Source organism: Silene latifolia, chromosome 6, assembly GCF_048544455.1.
Source record: "Silene latifolia isolate original U9 population chromosome 6, ASM4854445v1, whole genome shotgun sequence".
NCBI lineage: Eukaryota > Viridiplantae > Streptophyta > Magnoliopsida > Caryophyllales > Caryophyllaceae > Silene > Silene latifolia.
In genome coordinates this window covers 31,483,601-31,499,332 of record NC_133531.1, presented here as the reverse complement: position 1 = coordinate 31,499,332, position 15,732 = coordinate 31,483,601, and the positions used below count along the sequence as shown (strand labels likewise).

The 15,732-nt window shown below is 36.8% G+C and overlaps 1 protein-coding gene across 1 annotated transcript; it reads left to right on the top strand.

The window, feature by feature from the left end:
- Positions 1-911: 911 nt before the first annotated feature.
- On the top strand, positions 912-14,038 carry LOC141586663 (uncharacterized). The gene is made up of 17 exons (XM_074407959.1): positions 912-1,444; positions 3,023-3,321; positions 3,506-3,583; positions 3,657-3,877; positions 4,031-4,123; positions 4,335-4,418; positions 4,890-5,006; positions 6,434-6,539; positions 6,619-6,681; positions 6,943-6,996; positions 7,714-7,771; positions 8,062-8,138; positions 9,276-9,346; positions 12,175-12,235; positions 12,401-12,460; positions 12,783-12,845; positions 13,637-14,038. Exons 1-17 carry the CDS (start codon positions 1,258-1,260, stop codon positions 13,757-13,759), a joined length of 1,815 nt encoding a protein of 604 aa, XP_074264060.1. The 5' UTR covers positions 912-1,257; the 3' UTR covers positions 13,760-14,038.
- The last annotated feature ends 1,694 nt before the right edge of the window (positions 14,039-15,732 follow it).

Here is a 15,732-nt window from a genome sequence, read left to right as displayed (position 1 = left end):
TTTTTTTCCTGTGTTCTGCTTTGTTTCCTTTATGTTTTTGTTTATTTTCCGCTTTTGTTATTGTTTCGTCTCTCTTTCTGAGGGCTCTGTCCCCGTCTATCGGTGGTGTCCGTCTATCCGTTTGAGAGCTTTCGTTTTCTGGTTCTTTTGCAGTTTTCTAATAAGTCAGCAGAAGATCAGCGTTGTTATAGATCGTTATATGGTTTTACATATTTTGTCCGATTCATGGCTACAATCAATCACGTCAGAAGAAATGGATACTCGTCAAGGAAGATCCGGAGACCCTCTTATGGATGAAAGCCTTTTGCGGCGAATCGATGATAGAGACTCTGTTGCCACAAATAGGATTATACATCCAGTTGTACCATAAGCATTGTACAACCAAGGTATAAGAATTCGAGCTTATATGTATTTTTTCTGAGCTAATTCAAAATTCATGTTTTTAATGTGTAAATGGATGAGCTCAATACTTTCTAATAAAGCTCATAGTCTTTAACATAAAGCTTGTATACTTTATCACAAAGCTCGGCTTTACACTGCGTCAACATATACAACTATTTGGTTGTATAGTCCACTTAATTGCTGTTCATAGTGGTTCATTATTTGAACAAGAATTTATTTTCTATGGTTCTAATCGATTTGTATCCGATTGAGCTTGACATATGTTGTAGTTATCGTATGATTTTTTATTAATGATAATGATCTTTTCTCCAAAAAAAAAAAAAATATGGCTTAAAGTGCACACTTCGTTAAAAAAAAAAAAAAAAAAAAAAAAAAAAAAAAAAAAAAAAAATCGTTATTCCAATCCTTTGTCGTTATTCTTTGTCCTAAGTAAGGTCCCCCCATCTTGGCATCTTGCTCAGCATTCCACCTGGTAAAAAACATAATCCTCACATTTATGTTGCGTTTCTAAAACAAACCCAAAAACATGAAATATAGCACATTAGCATAAATCCCTTCTAATTTCCAACTTCAATCAAATCAATAATACTCCATACCATATGTGGATATAAATTAAACTTTATAATATCATCAATAATATTCCTCTTCATCCTATCATACAATTTCCTCCGCATTTTCCACCTCTTAGATTCCATCTTTATCCTCTTCTTGCACCTGATTCTTCCCCCCATTTTCGCATTAATTATTATAATAATAATATTCTCCGGGCATTACGAATTTCGAAGGAATAATTTTGGTGGATTTCTGGAATAATGGTGATTATAATGTCGAGTACGAGTGTATAAAGGTTGGAAAATGCGAATGTTGAGGAGAAGTGTTACTCTTTGTTGTTCTTCATTAGGTTTTCCGTCGGAATTGTTTGTGTCTTCTTTCGCTGTTTCCTCGTTGCGGTTGATTAGTTTGAGTTCTCGGTTCGGTTCGTCTCGGTTGTTTTCGTCTTCGCATCAGCGTAATTTGACGAAGCGGAATCCTTTTTATTCAGGTTTTAATCATTCTTACTTATCATTTTGTTGTGATTAATTAGCTTATTGTGTTGTTTAATCATGTTTAATTATGATTTTACAACTCTGTTTTTAGATTAATGTTAGTTGATGATAGTTGTTGACTTGTTGTTCAGTGATTTTGTTGTTCGTCATTTTGTTTTAGTGTAATCTCTTTTTGATCATAAATTGGCGCATTTTTGAGCAGATTACAGTGTTTAACTTGAAATCCTGTTATTATTTATTGATTTTTATTTTTTTGGTGAGTAGAATTTGGCTAATGAGCTTTGTAGATGATTTCGAAGTTGCGGTAATTTCGTTTATGAGTAGAATTGGCTAATGAACATTGTAGGTGATTGAGAAGTTGCAGTAGGTTTCTTTGTGAATTGTGAGTAGAGTTTGGCTAATGAACTTTGTAGGTAAATTAATAGGCTGAAGCCTTCTACTGGTCCTGGTCGTAGACGTTGAACTGTGTTAGTTTGCGGCTCTTCTTTAGAGTATGGGAATGAGATCTTACTTAATTATAAGGAAACGAGCTTTCAAGATCCAAATTCGAATAGTTTCTTGGTCTCTTTTCTTTTCCCGCTCAGCAGAGGCAAAATGGCAAGAAGGAGATCAAAAGCATCTCGAATGAGATGTCGGAGGGAGAATGAATAGAGATGTGGAGTAATTTTTTTTCTCATTGAAGTATGTTGAATGTAGTTAGGGGTAAGAGTCCATTCTCTTCAGCTTGTATAGTTCAGATAAGTTCAGAGAGTTCAAATTTGTATAGGAAAGTTCGGATTTCTGTAGTACTTAGAAATACTCCGTATAAGATTAAGGTTTCTTAGAAACATCTTCTTGGAATTTATTAAGTTCAGGTGAAGCATTCGACCTTAACATGAAGTAGCTTGAAAACATGGACATAGAAACAGAAGTTTGACCAAAAAAGTCAAATGCTACTGAAATATTGTGATGCAGAGAGCATAATCATGGTTTGGGTTAAAGAAAAGAAGGGAGCAGATTGACATTGCAACTTTCTTTTTATTTGGCCTAAGCATAAATCACAAGATTCACAACGTAATCTCAAGAATTGGTCTTTCTTAATGACTAAGGAGATGTCATTATTAGATAGAAGGACTGCTTGAGTCCTCAGTTTCATCACTTTTGTATGTCTTAAATTGTTTTTCTCATTCTAATCAAGAACATTGTTTATACAATAGTCACTTGTAGAATGCTTTTATTGAGACCTTGAGATTGTTACCGTAAAGACGATGGTGTGGATTGAAACATCTTGTGGATGGAGTTTATTTCTTTGTGGGTCTTTGTTAATCCTTTATCACACCTTTTCTCCTTTAGTTGTGACTCACTTTCTCTCCCTTTATGCGTGTATTCTCCTTCCTTTTGTCTCTATCTTTTATTATTATGTTTCTCATCTTCGTCTAGCAACGGTTCCTATCAATTCTGGGATTAAGATTTGTTGCTATTGTACTAGCAGGACAAATCGTTTTTTTCATTATCTCTTGTTTGGGCTATTCATGGATATCTACTGATCAGGTCTTGTTGCCTGATTGCCAATGTATCTTTTTGATTATCGTCAGGATCTTGCAAGTTACACAGTGGTATTTCGATGGATGGGACTACTGAAGACCACCGAGTGTCACAACCTCAGAATGATGGTAGCCGAATCCCATGTATTTGGTCATCTCCTTCTGGTGGAGATTACTTTCCAATGGGGAAAAGAATATTTTGCAATAGATCCTTGAACATGAAGGGTATTGTTGCTGTTGGTTTTGATATGGACTATACATTAGCTCAATACAAGCCAGAGACGTTTGAATCACTTGCATATGTGGGGACTATAAAGAAGCTTGTCTATGATCTTGGGTATCCTCCAGAGGTCTGTAATGCTCTTTTCTCTTGATTTTTGCCAAGGATGACATGATACTTGTATGTTTTAAACCATGCTTAGTTATTTATGCATCATACTGTCCAGTAACGCGCATCTTTCACTAGTTTTGTCTTCGCTTTACAGTTATGAATGTGAACATTAACATTTGACATACAAATCTCATTTCCTGCAGTTGCTTGACTGGTCTTTTGACTCGAAGTACATGGTTAGGGGTTTAGTTCTTGATAAAAAGAGGGGCAACATTTTGAAGGTTAGTTTAATTAGAGTGGTGCTTATAACTAGTTTTTTTTACTTTGAAGTGGTACTTAGTTACTTCACTGCAGATGGATCGCCATAAATACGTCAAAGTCGCTTATCATGGATTTAGAGAGATGTCTAAAGAAGAAAAAGGTGAAACTTATGGGAATACGTTGACCAGAGATTCTTTTGATGAGCCTGATTATGCCCTGATTGATACCCTTTTCTCCTTGGCGGAGGCCTACCTATTTGCTCAGCTTGTGGATTTCAGTGACAAAAATCTTGGCAAAGTTCCAGCAGGAGCAGAGTAAGTAAAATATTGAAAATTATATTTTTGGGGGAAAGCTTACTCTCGTTATCAGGACCTACAACTAATGTCAAAATTATAGATACATTAACTGGTAATCTGGTATTTTCTGAAAGCCAATTTTGTGAAAAGATCTTTTAATATTGGCTGCAGTTACGCTCGTATGTATAAGGATGTCAGAGCGGCTGTAGATTTATGCCATCGTGATGGGACTTTAAAGCAGATGGTTGCGAAGGATCCTAAAAGGTGATGGAAGTTTTATTATTTTTAATTACCGTGTTTATTAGATAGTCATGTCAGTTGACCTATCACTTATGTCCTTAATTGTTGATTTGTTCAAGTAGGTTCGACCTTTGTTCTGCCCATTTTCAAGTTGATTGTTTATAGTTCCTTCTTTAGCGTGCTATTTTTGTATATATATTTTTTCTCTTTATTATCGTTGCATCTTGTTTATCAGGTACATTAACGATGATGCCTTAATCGTTCCAATGTTGGAAATGCTTAGAGACTCTGGCCGTTCAACGTTCTTGGTGACAAATAGGTAAAACCTTATTATTTGGATATCTCTTGTTATCTGGATCAATCTTATCTTTGTGAACTCTAAACTGAAAATTGAATGGTTATCTTATGCTTTGTGAATTATGAGGGCTTTGTTCTTAGGTTTAATCTTTCAAGTTTTTCCTTCGTCGGACAAATATTATTTTAATTGTTTTTTCAATTTATATTTTAATGTTGTTCATACAAAGAGATAGCGTTTATCGCCCCTTTTATTGCTACCTTGGGAAAGGAGATATTGTTCATCGCACGAATGTAGAGTGATCATGAAGTAGTCAATATTGCTTTCTTCTTTGTAATGGGGCAAAATAAGCAAAATGTGTACACTTGTGCTCCAGCAAGTTTTACCTGCAATTCCCCCTCTCTCGCAGAATGCAAAACCATTTTGAATCCTCTCCATTTGGTTTAAAAGTAGTATATTTAGTTTAGTATGTCAAATCCTTATTATTTATTGCAGTTTATGGGATTATACAAATGTTGTGATGAATTTCCTCTGCCGAGAAAGAGCTGGAAATGGCAGCACCAGTCTTAATTTTGAATGGCTGAAGTATTTTGATCTTGTCATCACAGGCAGGTTAGATATATGTTCTCTTTTGATCTCTTTCTTTGTGTAAGTAATGTGTACGCTCCGATTCTAATTCAAGTGCCCCGATCCCGCCTTTTGTAGGGGTGATTACGAATTTAACTATAGTCTTTTCTCGCTGTTGCCTTGCTTGGTCTTTTCATTATGTACTTTCTCAACTTAACCTGACCCATCAACGTTCCTATTATGGAGATAGGGCACGAGAGATGTCTTATTATGTTTGAGCAGCAGAAATGAAGAACATTGACAGTGTTTTTAGATTGTGTCCTTTAAGTTAAAAGTCTTTTTATAGAGCCTGCATCTAAAATAGCGTAGTACTCGTTATATTCTTCTTAACACAAATAGTACCTTTAGCTTTTTTTTTTTTTGGTCTAAACCATCCGGTAATCCGAACCACATTGGGCCGACTAATCCGGATTTCGGGGCGTGTCCAAGGATTACGGTATTTAAACCCCTCCCAATCGCAGTTGTGGGGGATCGATCCGCAGACCTCCCTACCAAGCGCAGCCCCATGCTACCACTGCGCCAACCAACAATTAGTACCTTTAGCTTTTAAGAGGGGTATATAATGTAATTTGGAGGATAAAGTTATCCCACATAGGGCTGTTTCAAGCTTTGTAGTGGTTGGCTTTTCCTACTTGGAGGACCTGGTCCTGCAGAGTCTGGCGAGGCGCCGGGGCCGTGGCAGCATTGCTTGGTGGGTCAGTGAAAGTCTATTTACGTGGTAGTTATGTTGGGGCTTTTAGGAATGCCGAACTCCAAGCTTCATTTAATTTGATATTATCTTGAAGCAGCATAGCAAGTTAGCAACCGCTCTTATTGATGTGATTAGGTGAATCTACTAGAACTGTTTATACTTTTTTTTATCAGAAAATGCTAGGAGGACTATGTAATTGTATTATCCGAGAGTTGCTTTAATCTTCAAAGTGTTTAACTCATGACTGTTTAGCTCAATAAAAAGCTGATTCCAATTAAATTGGGATTTTTTTAGGCCTTATTTGCTTTCAAATTTCATCAAATTAGCGTGTTCCTTTGGTACTCTGTACTTCTTTGTATTGTTTTGACTTTTGCATCACAATAACATTTACACTTCACTATTTGTGGAAGTTGTAGCAGCTTCTCTCCTGTATATTCTGTTATACGTGACACAATTGCATCTTTGAACCTTTATCATAGACGTGGTCGCCCCATTAATTTCAAGCCATTTATGATGATAGTCATTATTCAACCCTTATCCCCTTCTATGATCTTTATGAACCAAAAACAATTACACCGTATAAACTAGGAAGGAGATAGTAAGAAACACAAACCATTCATTTTCTGTTCCTGTGCTCCAAGTAGAATCAGGTGATTAACTAACATGACATCTTGAAGGGGACACTGACAATTGTTTCATTGCTTCATTGATCTTAAAAAAGTGCAAAACCAGGATTTTTCCATGAAGATAATCGTGCTAACCTTTTTGAGGTTGTACCTGATTCTGGGATGCTTCTAAATACAGACAACGGAACACCTATGCCTCAAGTGAGTGTATCAAAATTTTCACTTTTGCTGACTTTTGGTCTCCCCTAAAAATCCTGGCCTAATAACTTCCATAAAACAGGTTGGAAGTTATGATATTCATGTACCATCAAAGGGGCTAAACAATGCCTGTCGGGTTTTCCAGGTACCCTGTTTTGGTATTTCACGCTATGTTATCGTCAAGTAATTGCATGTTTTTGTATCAGTTTTATTGGTGTGAGGTGGTAGAGAAATTTTCCTTTATTTTTTTAGAGAGCTCTTTTGTCCTTTTGATATGTATTTCCAGTTTCTCTCCAGAATTCTGTTGGCCTAGATGGTCTCATTTAGGTCCAGTGTAGTAGGCTGATTTGTGTGCAAGAGTTTGTATACTGATTACCCTAATGATGAGTCTGTGCTTCTATTTCAGGGTGGTAGTGTTGGTCATCTCCATAAGCTGCTCAATATCGAGTCAAGTGCTCAGGTGAAGTTTCCACAATTTAGTTGATGTGACGTGGCAACGTAGCTTTTCAGATAGTATTCTGGGAACATTGTTAGTGTATTGAGTATACAATATACTTCTATAGGAATATCATCTTTCGACTACCAGGATATTTTCTCTTAGTAGATGGTACACATTCATCTATTTTTCTTAGTGCATTTTAGGGATAAAATTCTTGCGTTCTTAGGTGGTATCCGAAATTCCTTATTTGGGCGTCTCATTCATTTCTTTACGTTTTCATTTTAAAAGTGCGTAACATTTGTTTCCTTTCTTTTCCATGCGCATGTACTTTTTTACCTTTTCTATTTTTTAAAGCATTCATCTCTCAATTCCTTGGTCTTTGCTAAAAGCGTGACAAATATGTGAGATCTTTGTATGCCATATGTGATTCCCAAGGTTTTGAGCCATCTGTCGTAGATGTCTACCCCCTCCACCGCAAATTGCTATCTAGGACTAGTTCTTCGTCTATGGTTTATTGATGCCTTCTTTGTAGGATTTTTCAAACCTATATAATATTTCCAGTAGTGTGTTAAAGTTTCTCTTGTCAATTTACTTTCCATTGTGCTAAGATAAGGCTTATGCTTCAAGCCTTCAATTGTTTGAACTCAACATCTATGTCATTCATTTCATTTGTTTCGTTCTTAATTTCTTATCTAGTTAGTTCTTAATTTCTTATGTATTTTCTTGTACTCTTAGTAGGTTCTCTATGTTGGTGACCACATCTATGGAGATATTTTACGCAGCAAAAAGGTTCTTGGTATGCACTTAATTTCTTTCACCATTTTACTTTTATGAATGCGTCAGAGAGGAAAAATAGGGACAGATTCATAGAATTCATTGAGGGCAATATTTAAGTTTTTTTTCCTCCTTTGTGTCATGTGTGCTTAGATTGTATCCAAACCCTTGTCTATTTGCTTTTTTTTTGTTCTCGTTGGCTGGTCTCTCCACGTCTCCACCTTTTAGGGTCTTAAAATATGTGCTGTGTTATGTAAATTACCTATTAGAGAAATCATGTTCCATAGCTGAACTGTGACATTTCTTGATTAGGCTGGAGAACTATGCTTGTTGTTCCAGAACTTGAGAGGGAAGCTGACTTACTCTTGGAACTAAAGGATACCCGTAAGGTATGCTGGATTTCTAACACTGAATTTGATTAGTATCACAATTATATATCTTTAGGCTGCTGCTTTACTTTGATGAGCGTTAATATGGAAGAATTTAATTAAAGTATCACTCATTCAAGTTGTTAAATTTACATCCTGGACTTCTACCTTAGGCTGTTAATTACTTCTAGTTTCTGTTCTGTATTTGCATTAATGAATGAGCAAGATTCCCCACTTATTGGTTGTAAGATGCAACTGTACCATTGTTATTATTTGCGACTATTAGCAAAATGTCTGGAAATAAAATTTAGGATCCTCATATAACACGCATTTGCGTCTTCTTTGGCAAATTATGTAATATTTCATCACTTGCTTACGTGCTTAACTACTCCCTCCGAGGCTCCTATTCATATATATCTTCCAATTTTAACAATGGCATAATTTTTCTGAAAACAATTATAGAATGAATTAGAAGGGGAGCCTTGGCGCACCGGTTAAGGTGTTGCTTTGTGACCGTGAGGTCACGGGTTCAAGTCCTTGGAGCGGCCTCTTGCCAAAATGGCAAGGGAAGGCTTGCCCCAATTACACCCTTGTGATGGGACCCTTCCCCGGACCCTCGCCTAGCGGGGGCGCCATCGTGCACCGGGCTACCCTTTTTACAATTATAGAATGAATTAGAAAAGAGTTAATGGAGCCAGTTGTATCAGAAACTAGAAGGTTTACTTGTGGAAAACAATACTTTACGTAAAGATCAATTTCATCAAATATAAATTATGTGCCATCTATAAAAGGATATCAAAATTGACCGAAGGCAATTAGTAAGATCAAACTTATCCTCCTTAAAAGTAAGATTTATACATGACGCATTTATGGGCCCTCTTCAATATGTCTGTTTCTTGATAGAAATCAGAAACTTCCATTGATAGCAGTTGATGTACTGTTATTTACTTGTGAATTGTAACTAGCAGTTGTAGTCTTCTGCTATGTTAGGGGCCATAATATGTTTTGCAGTGTCAACTATATGAACAATGTGTTGCTAAAATGTAAATCGTTAGCTTTTCTTTCAGCAGAAGGTTGTTCTTGCTTGCAGAGTTTCTTAAACTATTTGTTTCTTCAACTCATTTCTGTGAAATCCCACTTTTTATTGATGACATGCAGCGACTTCAAGAGTTGAGGTGTGAGCGTGACCGGATAGAAGATAAACTCCATCATATGAAGTGGTCTCTGAAGTGAGTACTTATATTAATTTACCGTAAAAAGCTTCTGTGGTAGTTATCTCCCCTTTCTCGTATTGAGTCTTTACCTTGCTTTTCATGATTTTTGTTGAGACCTTTATAAGAACTTCTAGATTGTTTGTGGTTGAAACATATTGTTAGGCATTTAGGATGGCAAGCACTAGTGGTGACAAAATTAGTGAGCTAATACCCGAGATTGATATGCATACATGCAAAACCATTTTTCTTAAGGGTGTGTTTGGATAGCCAAAGTGGAGGGAAAGGGAAGGGAAGGGGAAGGAGGGAAGGGAAAAGGAGAGAAGGGAAGGGGAGGGGGAATGGGTTGTGGGTGTTTGGATACAATTTCCTTCCAAATCTTGCCTATTGTGGAGAGATTTTGATTAGGCTTGAAGGAGGAAAAATGGATCCCTCCAAATCTCTCCCCCTCCGTTTCCCTCCACTCTCATTTGCTATCCAAACAAAGGATTTAAAATCCCCTACTCTCCCTCCCTTTCTTTTCCCTCCAAATCCTTCAATCCAAACACCCCCTAAGTGAGGCTGTAGGATTGTGCTGTTGAGACTTGAGAGCCAATGAAAACCTGCTTGTTGTTGATCGGGATTTTAAGAATTTCTAGATCTTTTGTGGCTGAAACATATTGCTAGAATTTTAGTATGGTCAAGCACTAGTAGTGACAAAATGAATTGGTACAAAAATGCAGAGATTGATATTTATGTGCAAAACTTGTTTTCTGAAGTAGAGGCTGTAGGATTGAGCTATTGAGAGCCAATGAGATCCTTAAGGAAGCCCCAAAATCTTCCTATCCGCTGATCAGATAGACATTAAAGAGGTTATTTAACTCCAACTAGATTTGATGAGAAGTCTTAGTTGAATTTCTTGTTCGTTCTTAGAACATAAACTATAGAATAGCCATATAGTGCTTTATTCATAAAATGCTTCAAGATTTTACACAATTCGCAGAATTAACAATACAGCTGCCCCACTTCACCTTTGGAATCATAAGAAAGAGGAGATTCTATGGATATAATCTAGCAAATCCTCGGTGAAGTATTTCCACCCAATGTCTTGCTATGAATAGTTGGTTATATCCATGGAATAATTTCATGCACCACTTGGGTTGGGAAATGGGTTTCAATTGAATTTACCACCAACGATTGCCAGAGTATTAAGCAGAATTTGCCCAATGAATTACAGATAACAGAAAAGTTTGTGTGTTGCCAGACTTACTTAATGCCTTGCTCTAGGCCGTTCAATCTAAGCTGTTAAGTATACTTGATGAGGAGCCTTGCTCGGTGGATTTCGTTCTTCCTATACACTGAATCCATAAAAATAGCCATTTTGCCCATAGTTATTGGATGTTTCAAGATTTTGCACTCTTGTTTATAAGAATAGAAGTATGGCTGACGCGCTTCACCTAGATATCTAGTCATGATGACTTGTTTCTTATAAGGAAAACCTCGTAAGTGCTTTATACAAGTTATATACTTTACGATAGAATTAGTTTCACTATCCACGGTTAGAAGACATGGGATGATTGCAAAATTGCTAGTGTTGATTGGGTCTTTTGTGGCTATATGATGCTAACCTTGAGAAGTGGCAAGTGGTTTCAGCCAGTGTAACCATCAGCACTCAGATTTTTGGTTTTCCGCTAGACACCCGTCAGAGTACCAAATAGAATTTGTTGCGATGGATTACATATGATGGAAAAATTTAAGAGCTTCATTTTTTTTACAAGATTAATATTAATTTAAGGGACGGCAAGGAGGTGACACCCATTTACAAAAAAAGATATCATAGAGGTGATGCCCATGTGCAAAAAGATAATCGAGGTGATGCCCATTTACAAAAAGACACAATAGGTTGATGCCTATGTACAAAACGACACCCTAATTTTGACGCTAGTATTCAGAATGAGAGACGATTAATTATGCTCTAATACTGTCACCGTACAAAAATAAGATAGGACAATTTTCAATTTGGGTGAAGCGTATGGCTCCAAATATGTATTAGCTTAAAAAAATGAAAAACTCTAGATACGAAGAGGCAACATCATGAAAAATACGAGGGTTTCATTGAATCCAAGCGCACCTCCAAACAGCCAAAGGAACCGTCTTCCAGACTTTGGCGACCTAACCTTTTTATTCTTCTCTTCCAAATATACTTGTTTCAGACGGACTATTTTCATCTGAAATTAAGACGGACCAAATGTCACCATTTACGATAAAATGTAAATATTTCCTGATAAAATGTTACCATCAGTTTTTTCGTTAAAAAAAGTGACAACTTTAGTTATAACATTTAATTATTAAATGGTTACTTTCTATTTAAAAATGTTGACAATTTTTGGTCTTAAGATAAGACCGTCTTAAGGGAGGCCTACTCCTTGAAATAACGTTTTTGAAGCATCTTTCAATTTCGTTCCTTACGGATTTCATGGAGGCCATTTCGTTGAATGTCCAAATTTCTTGCTATTTATATGCCAACTCTGGTTATGCTGGAGCAATCTGGTACTTTGAGAGCATCTCACAGAAAAGAAAGCAGTTTTGATCCCAGAAAACTGTGTGGAACTTATGCAGTCTGCTTTCGTGGGGTAGGAGAGTTTGGTTGCCATCAGACTACTTGTGTTTCATTTCTCTTCATCTCATTTGTTAGCTGCCATTAAGTTTTTTTCATTTCTGATAGTATTGATGTGATCAAGGTTGCCAGTCTGAGAGCGAACATTCTTGTGTAATTTCACAATTTTTCGCCCCCCATCATCTTCATTCAGATGGTGTAATAACTGAATTGTGTATTTCTAACAGTACATGTATCACTGAATTTCCAGGTTCGATACCCTCAAAACTGACGAAAAGGGACAACTATCCTCAGAGGTTGATGTGTTGGAGGTGGACTTTTTTTTTGTACTCAGTAATTTGGTATTTTTAGTACTCATTTTCTTGCCGTATCATTTAAGCTAAATTGTAAATTTTAAAGAGAATAGCGTAAAATCAGTATTTGCCCTAGCATAATCCTTTCCAGTTCTCTTATGATTTTTGTTGGTTTATTTGTAGGGGCAAAGAGAGCAGGTTCGACTTGATCATCAACAGATCCTTTATAACTGCCATCAGAAGGTGAGATTGCTTAATACTGTTCAAAGTGTTCACATAGTAACAGACTGACAGCAAGTCTTCTTTTTCTAGCATTGTTTTTTTGTGATGCATTCAATGTGAATTTACTATGAAACTATTACTAATAGTAATGGGGTGTGGGCCGTGGGGTACCATACTTTTGTTGGCTGGAGTTCTGCTTTGAGTCCATGCTGTTTGTATCAATTGTTTCAGCTGATAATATTACCTCTCTGGAGAAGTTACCGGTGTGTGATAATTTCAGGGTTGCTAAAGTTTCGTATTTCTGTCTCCTCCATTTTGACATTTCTCCTATCCTCAATTTCAGTTTCACAAAGTCTGGGGGCAGCTTATGAAAACTGGCTACCAAAATTCTCGATTTGCACATCAGGTGAGCCATAAATTGTTTTGAATAGATTGATTCATCTGCCTCTTTCTGGGATGTTACTTCCTTTTCTTTTCTGAATCAATCGGTAGTACCGTTCATCAGGGCACTGTTGTCTTGAACTTAAAATGTGTTTTAGTTTGCTTTTGGAACTGTTTGTGGATTAGCAAAATGAAGGGAAAGAACAAGATAAATATCATACACTTTGAGGGTCACTTGCGTGTTTTAGACAGAATCGGTCATACAGTCCACAAACCTAAGGCCCCCCAGTGAGATCAGAATACCTTGTTAAGTATCCTTCATTTATCCCTCTATCAGTAATTAAAGTTGGTCCAACATAGAAGTCCTCCCCGAGTTTATCATTGCTGTGCTCGACCGAGTGGTAACCGCTTAGCTTCTATGTTTCCCCAGTCATGATCCAGAAGGCTAAGAAGAGTATATCCTTCTTGTGGCGATCCTCTAAATACAATAATTAAGGTCTAGTTGAGTGATAGACCTTTAAGTTGTTTAAAGTTTTAAACTTCTTGGCGTTCTCTACCTAGCAGAAGTATCATTGTCACTGTCATGAAGTATAAGACTTAAAGCCTATAACTTCTAAAGTTTCAATACTCCCACCAAATACTAAAGTAATTTTATAACTTAAAAGCGGTATGTACGCATTTAGGGTATGTACGCATTTACTGTACATGAGGCTTTGTTTACTGTTCTGTGATTCTCTTTTACACCGCTGATTAATTTTGAGCAGTACACCCTCTTAGCATTAATATTGAGTGAAGAGACTGATTTTGTGTCTGCAGGTTGAGAGATTTGCGTGCCTTTACACAAGTCAGGTGTCCAATTTGAGCTTATATTCTCCGGATAAATACTACAGACCAAGTGAAGAATTCATGCCTCATGAGTTCGACATCCTTGCCTTGTGAAGCTCATACTCTCTGCTAGTGTAAGTACGATGGGACATCAACCTGTACATTTGTTGAGCTAACAAATTGCCATGAAATTGAAGTTCAATCCATATTATAGCTTCTTTCGTGATAGAGTGACCTTAGATTCTCAAATGTATATGCGGCTGGGTGATGGCGATATAAAGTTTGTATCTATGAATAGCTTAGCTATATATATTATCTTGGCAAACTGAGTGCGTCGAGATTTCTCTACATTGTACACACCAACATTTTGTCCAAATCTAAATTTTCTTTCGATCATCGATCACTAACCCCATCATTGAAGACTGTTGGGAGACCTTATCAAACGGGTTCTATTCGCTGTAGTTTTCGATGCAATTTTCATCTTTGGTTATTTGGAAACAGTTTTCTCTTTGATAAAGAACTAGTATAGATCCCGCGCAATGTGTGGTATATATAGAATATTTATTTTTTAAGATATTATTTGATTTTCGTAGTACACATTTTACTCGACGCAGTATACTATTGACAATTTTGCCCCTCCCATTTCCCTTTCCATTCTCCCTATCTAACCTCTCTCTCTAACGATTTCTCTCCAAATTAAAATGTCAATTCATATCAATTCATATCAATGGAGTACAAAGATAAATGATATTCCTCTCATCGACAACGGTGCAACCGTGCAATTCATATCATTGGTGTTTGGAGCCCAGCCTTGCAATTTTACGTACAACATTGAACTAAAGGGTATTGCTCTTTCATGTACATGATTTACTCAATCATGTACATAATTTACCATTATACCCTTTTTATTTAACCTTATTTTCAACAATTTACCCCTTTCAAAAAATTTTTCTTTCACTTCTCCCCTCCACAACCCATGCTGCCACCAGCCAACCGCCACCATCAATCCCCTCTCATCGGCCCCCTCCCACCGCCCCTGCCACCTATTTGCATCACCCACATTAAAGTGATTAAACTTTCTCCCATCGCCTGTGCCACCATCACTACCACTACCCTTGCGCGCCACCTTATCGCCTGTGCCACCACCACCACCACTACCCTTGCGCGCAACCTTCTGCCTACTGCCCTCTCTCGACCACCAGTCCCCCGCCTACTGCTTCCGCAACCAGCAGATTGTATGTTATTTAATCAAAATCCTCATAAACCCTAATTGTAAATACCCCTAATTTAGATTGTACGTTATTAAATTGTTACACTAAACACTAAATTAATGTTTAAAGATTGAAATTAGAATTATTAGTTGACTAAGATAACTATCACAATGCAAAATTGATAAATTTGCTAGAATTTGTTTAATTTTTTGGTGGACGGGAAAGAGAGGATTTTTTTTCTTTGTTTTTAGAGGAAGGGTAGGGGATGGAACAATTATGAAAAAGAATTCGTGAAAGAGTAAAATCTGTACTTGAAAGAGCAATGACGAAAAAAAAAAGCAATATCATACTACTACGATGAGAAAAAAAGGGAAAAAATAATAAACAAAACAATGACTGTCTGTGCACCCTCAACGGCGACCTAACCTTGCCGGAGATCCTCCCTCGTCGGCGACCCAACCTTGTTGCCGTCCCATCCTCACCGTCGTCGTCGTCTCAGCCTTCCCGACTATGAACCCTTACCGTAACCGTGTGTGCACTACACTGTGCACCCTTACCGTAACCGTGTGTGCACTACAAAAAATTACGGAAATTCAATCACCATAGTCTCTATCCCATCTTTGTTTAATGGGTTTTTCCATTTAAGTTCAATATAATCCCATTAACTAATTAAATTTCCAATTAATCTGCCATAGTACACGATTAAAGGGATATAGTACATGATTAAATTTCCAATTAATCTGCCTAATACAAAAAGAAACTAAATCATAAAAAATATTCAAATTATAAGTAATATAGAATTAACAAATTAATTACCTGTTCGTCACTTGAATAATCGTTCATAATTGAAGAATATTAATGTGGTTGAAGATGGTT

What these genes read in the sequence shown, in the direction of transcription:
- LOC141586663 (XM_074407959.1), top strand. Translation starts at nt 1,258, where the DNA reads ATGCGAATGTTGAGGAGAAGTGTTACTCTTTGTTGTTCTTCATTAGGT. An exon ending in ACGTTCTTGGTGACAAATAG is followed by an intron (nt 4,419 to 4,889) that starts GTAAAACCTTAT and finishes TATTTATTGCAG; the next exon opens with TTTATGGGATTATACAAATG. An exon ending in ATATCGAGTCAAGTGCTCAG is followed by an intron (nt 6,997 to 7,713) that starts GTGAAGTTTCCA and finishes TACTCTTAGTAG; the next exon opens with GTTCTCTATGTTGGTGACCA.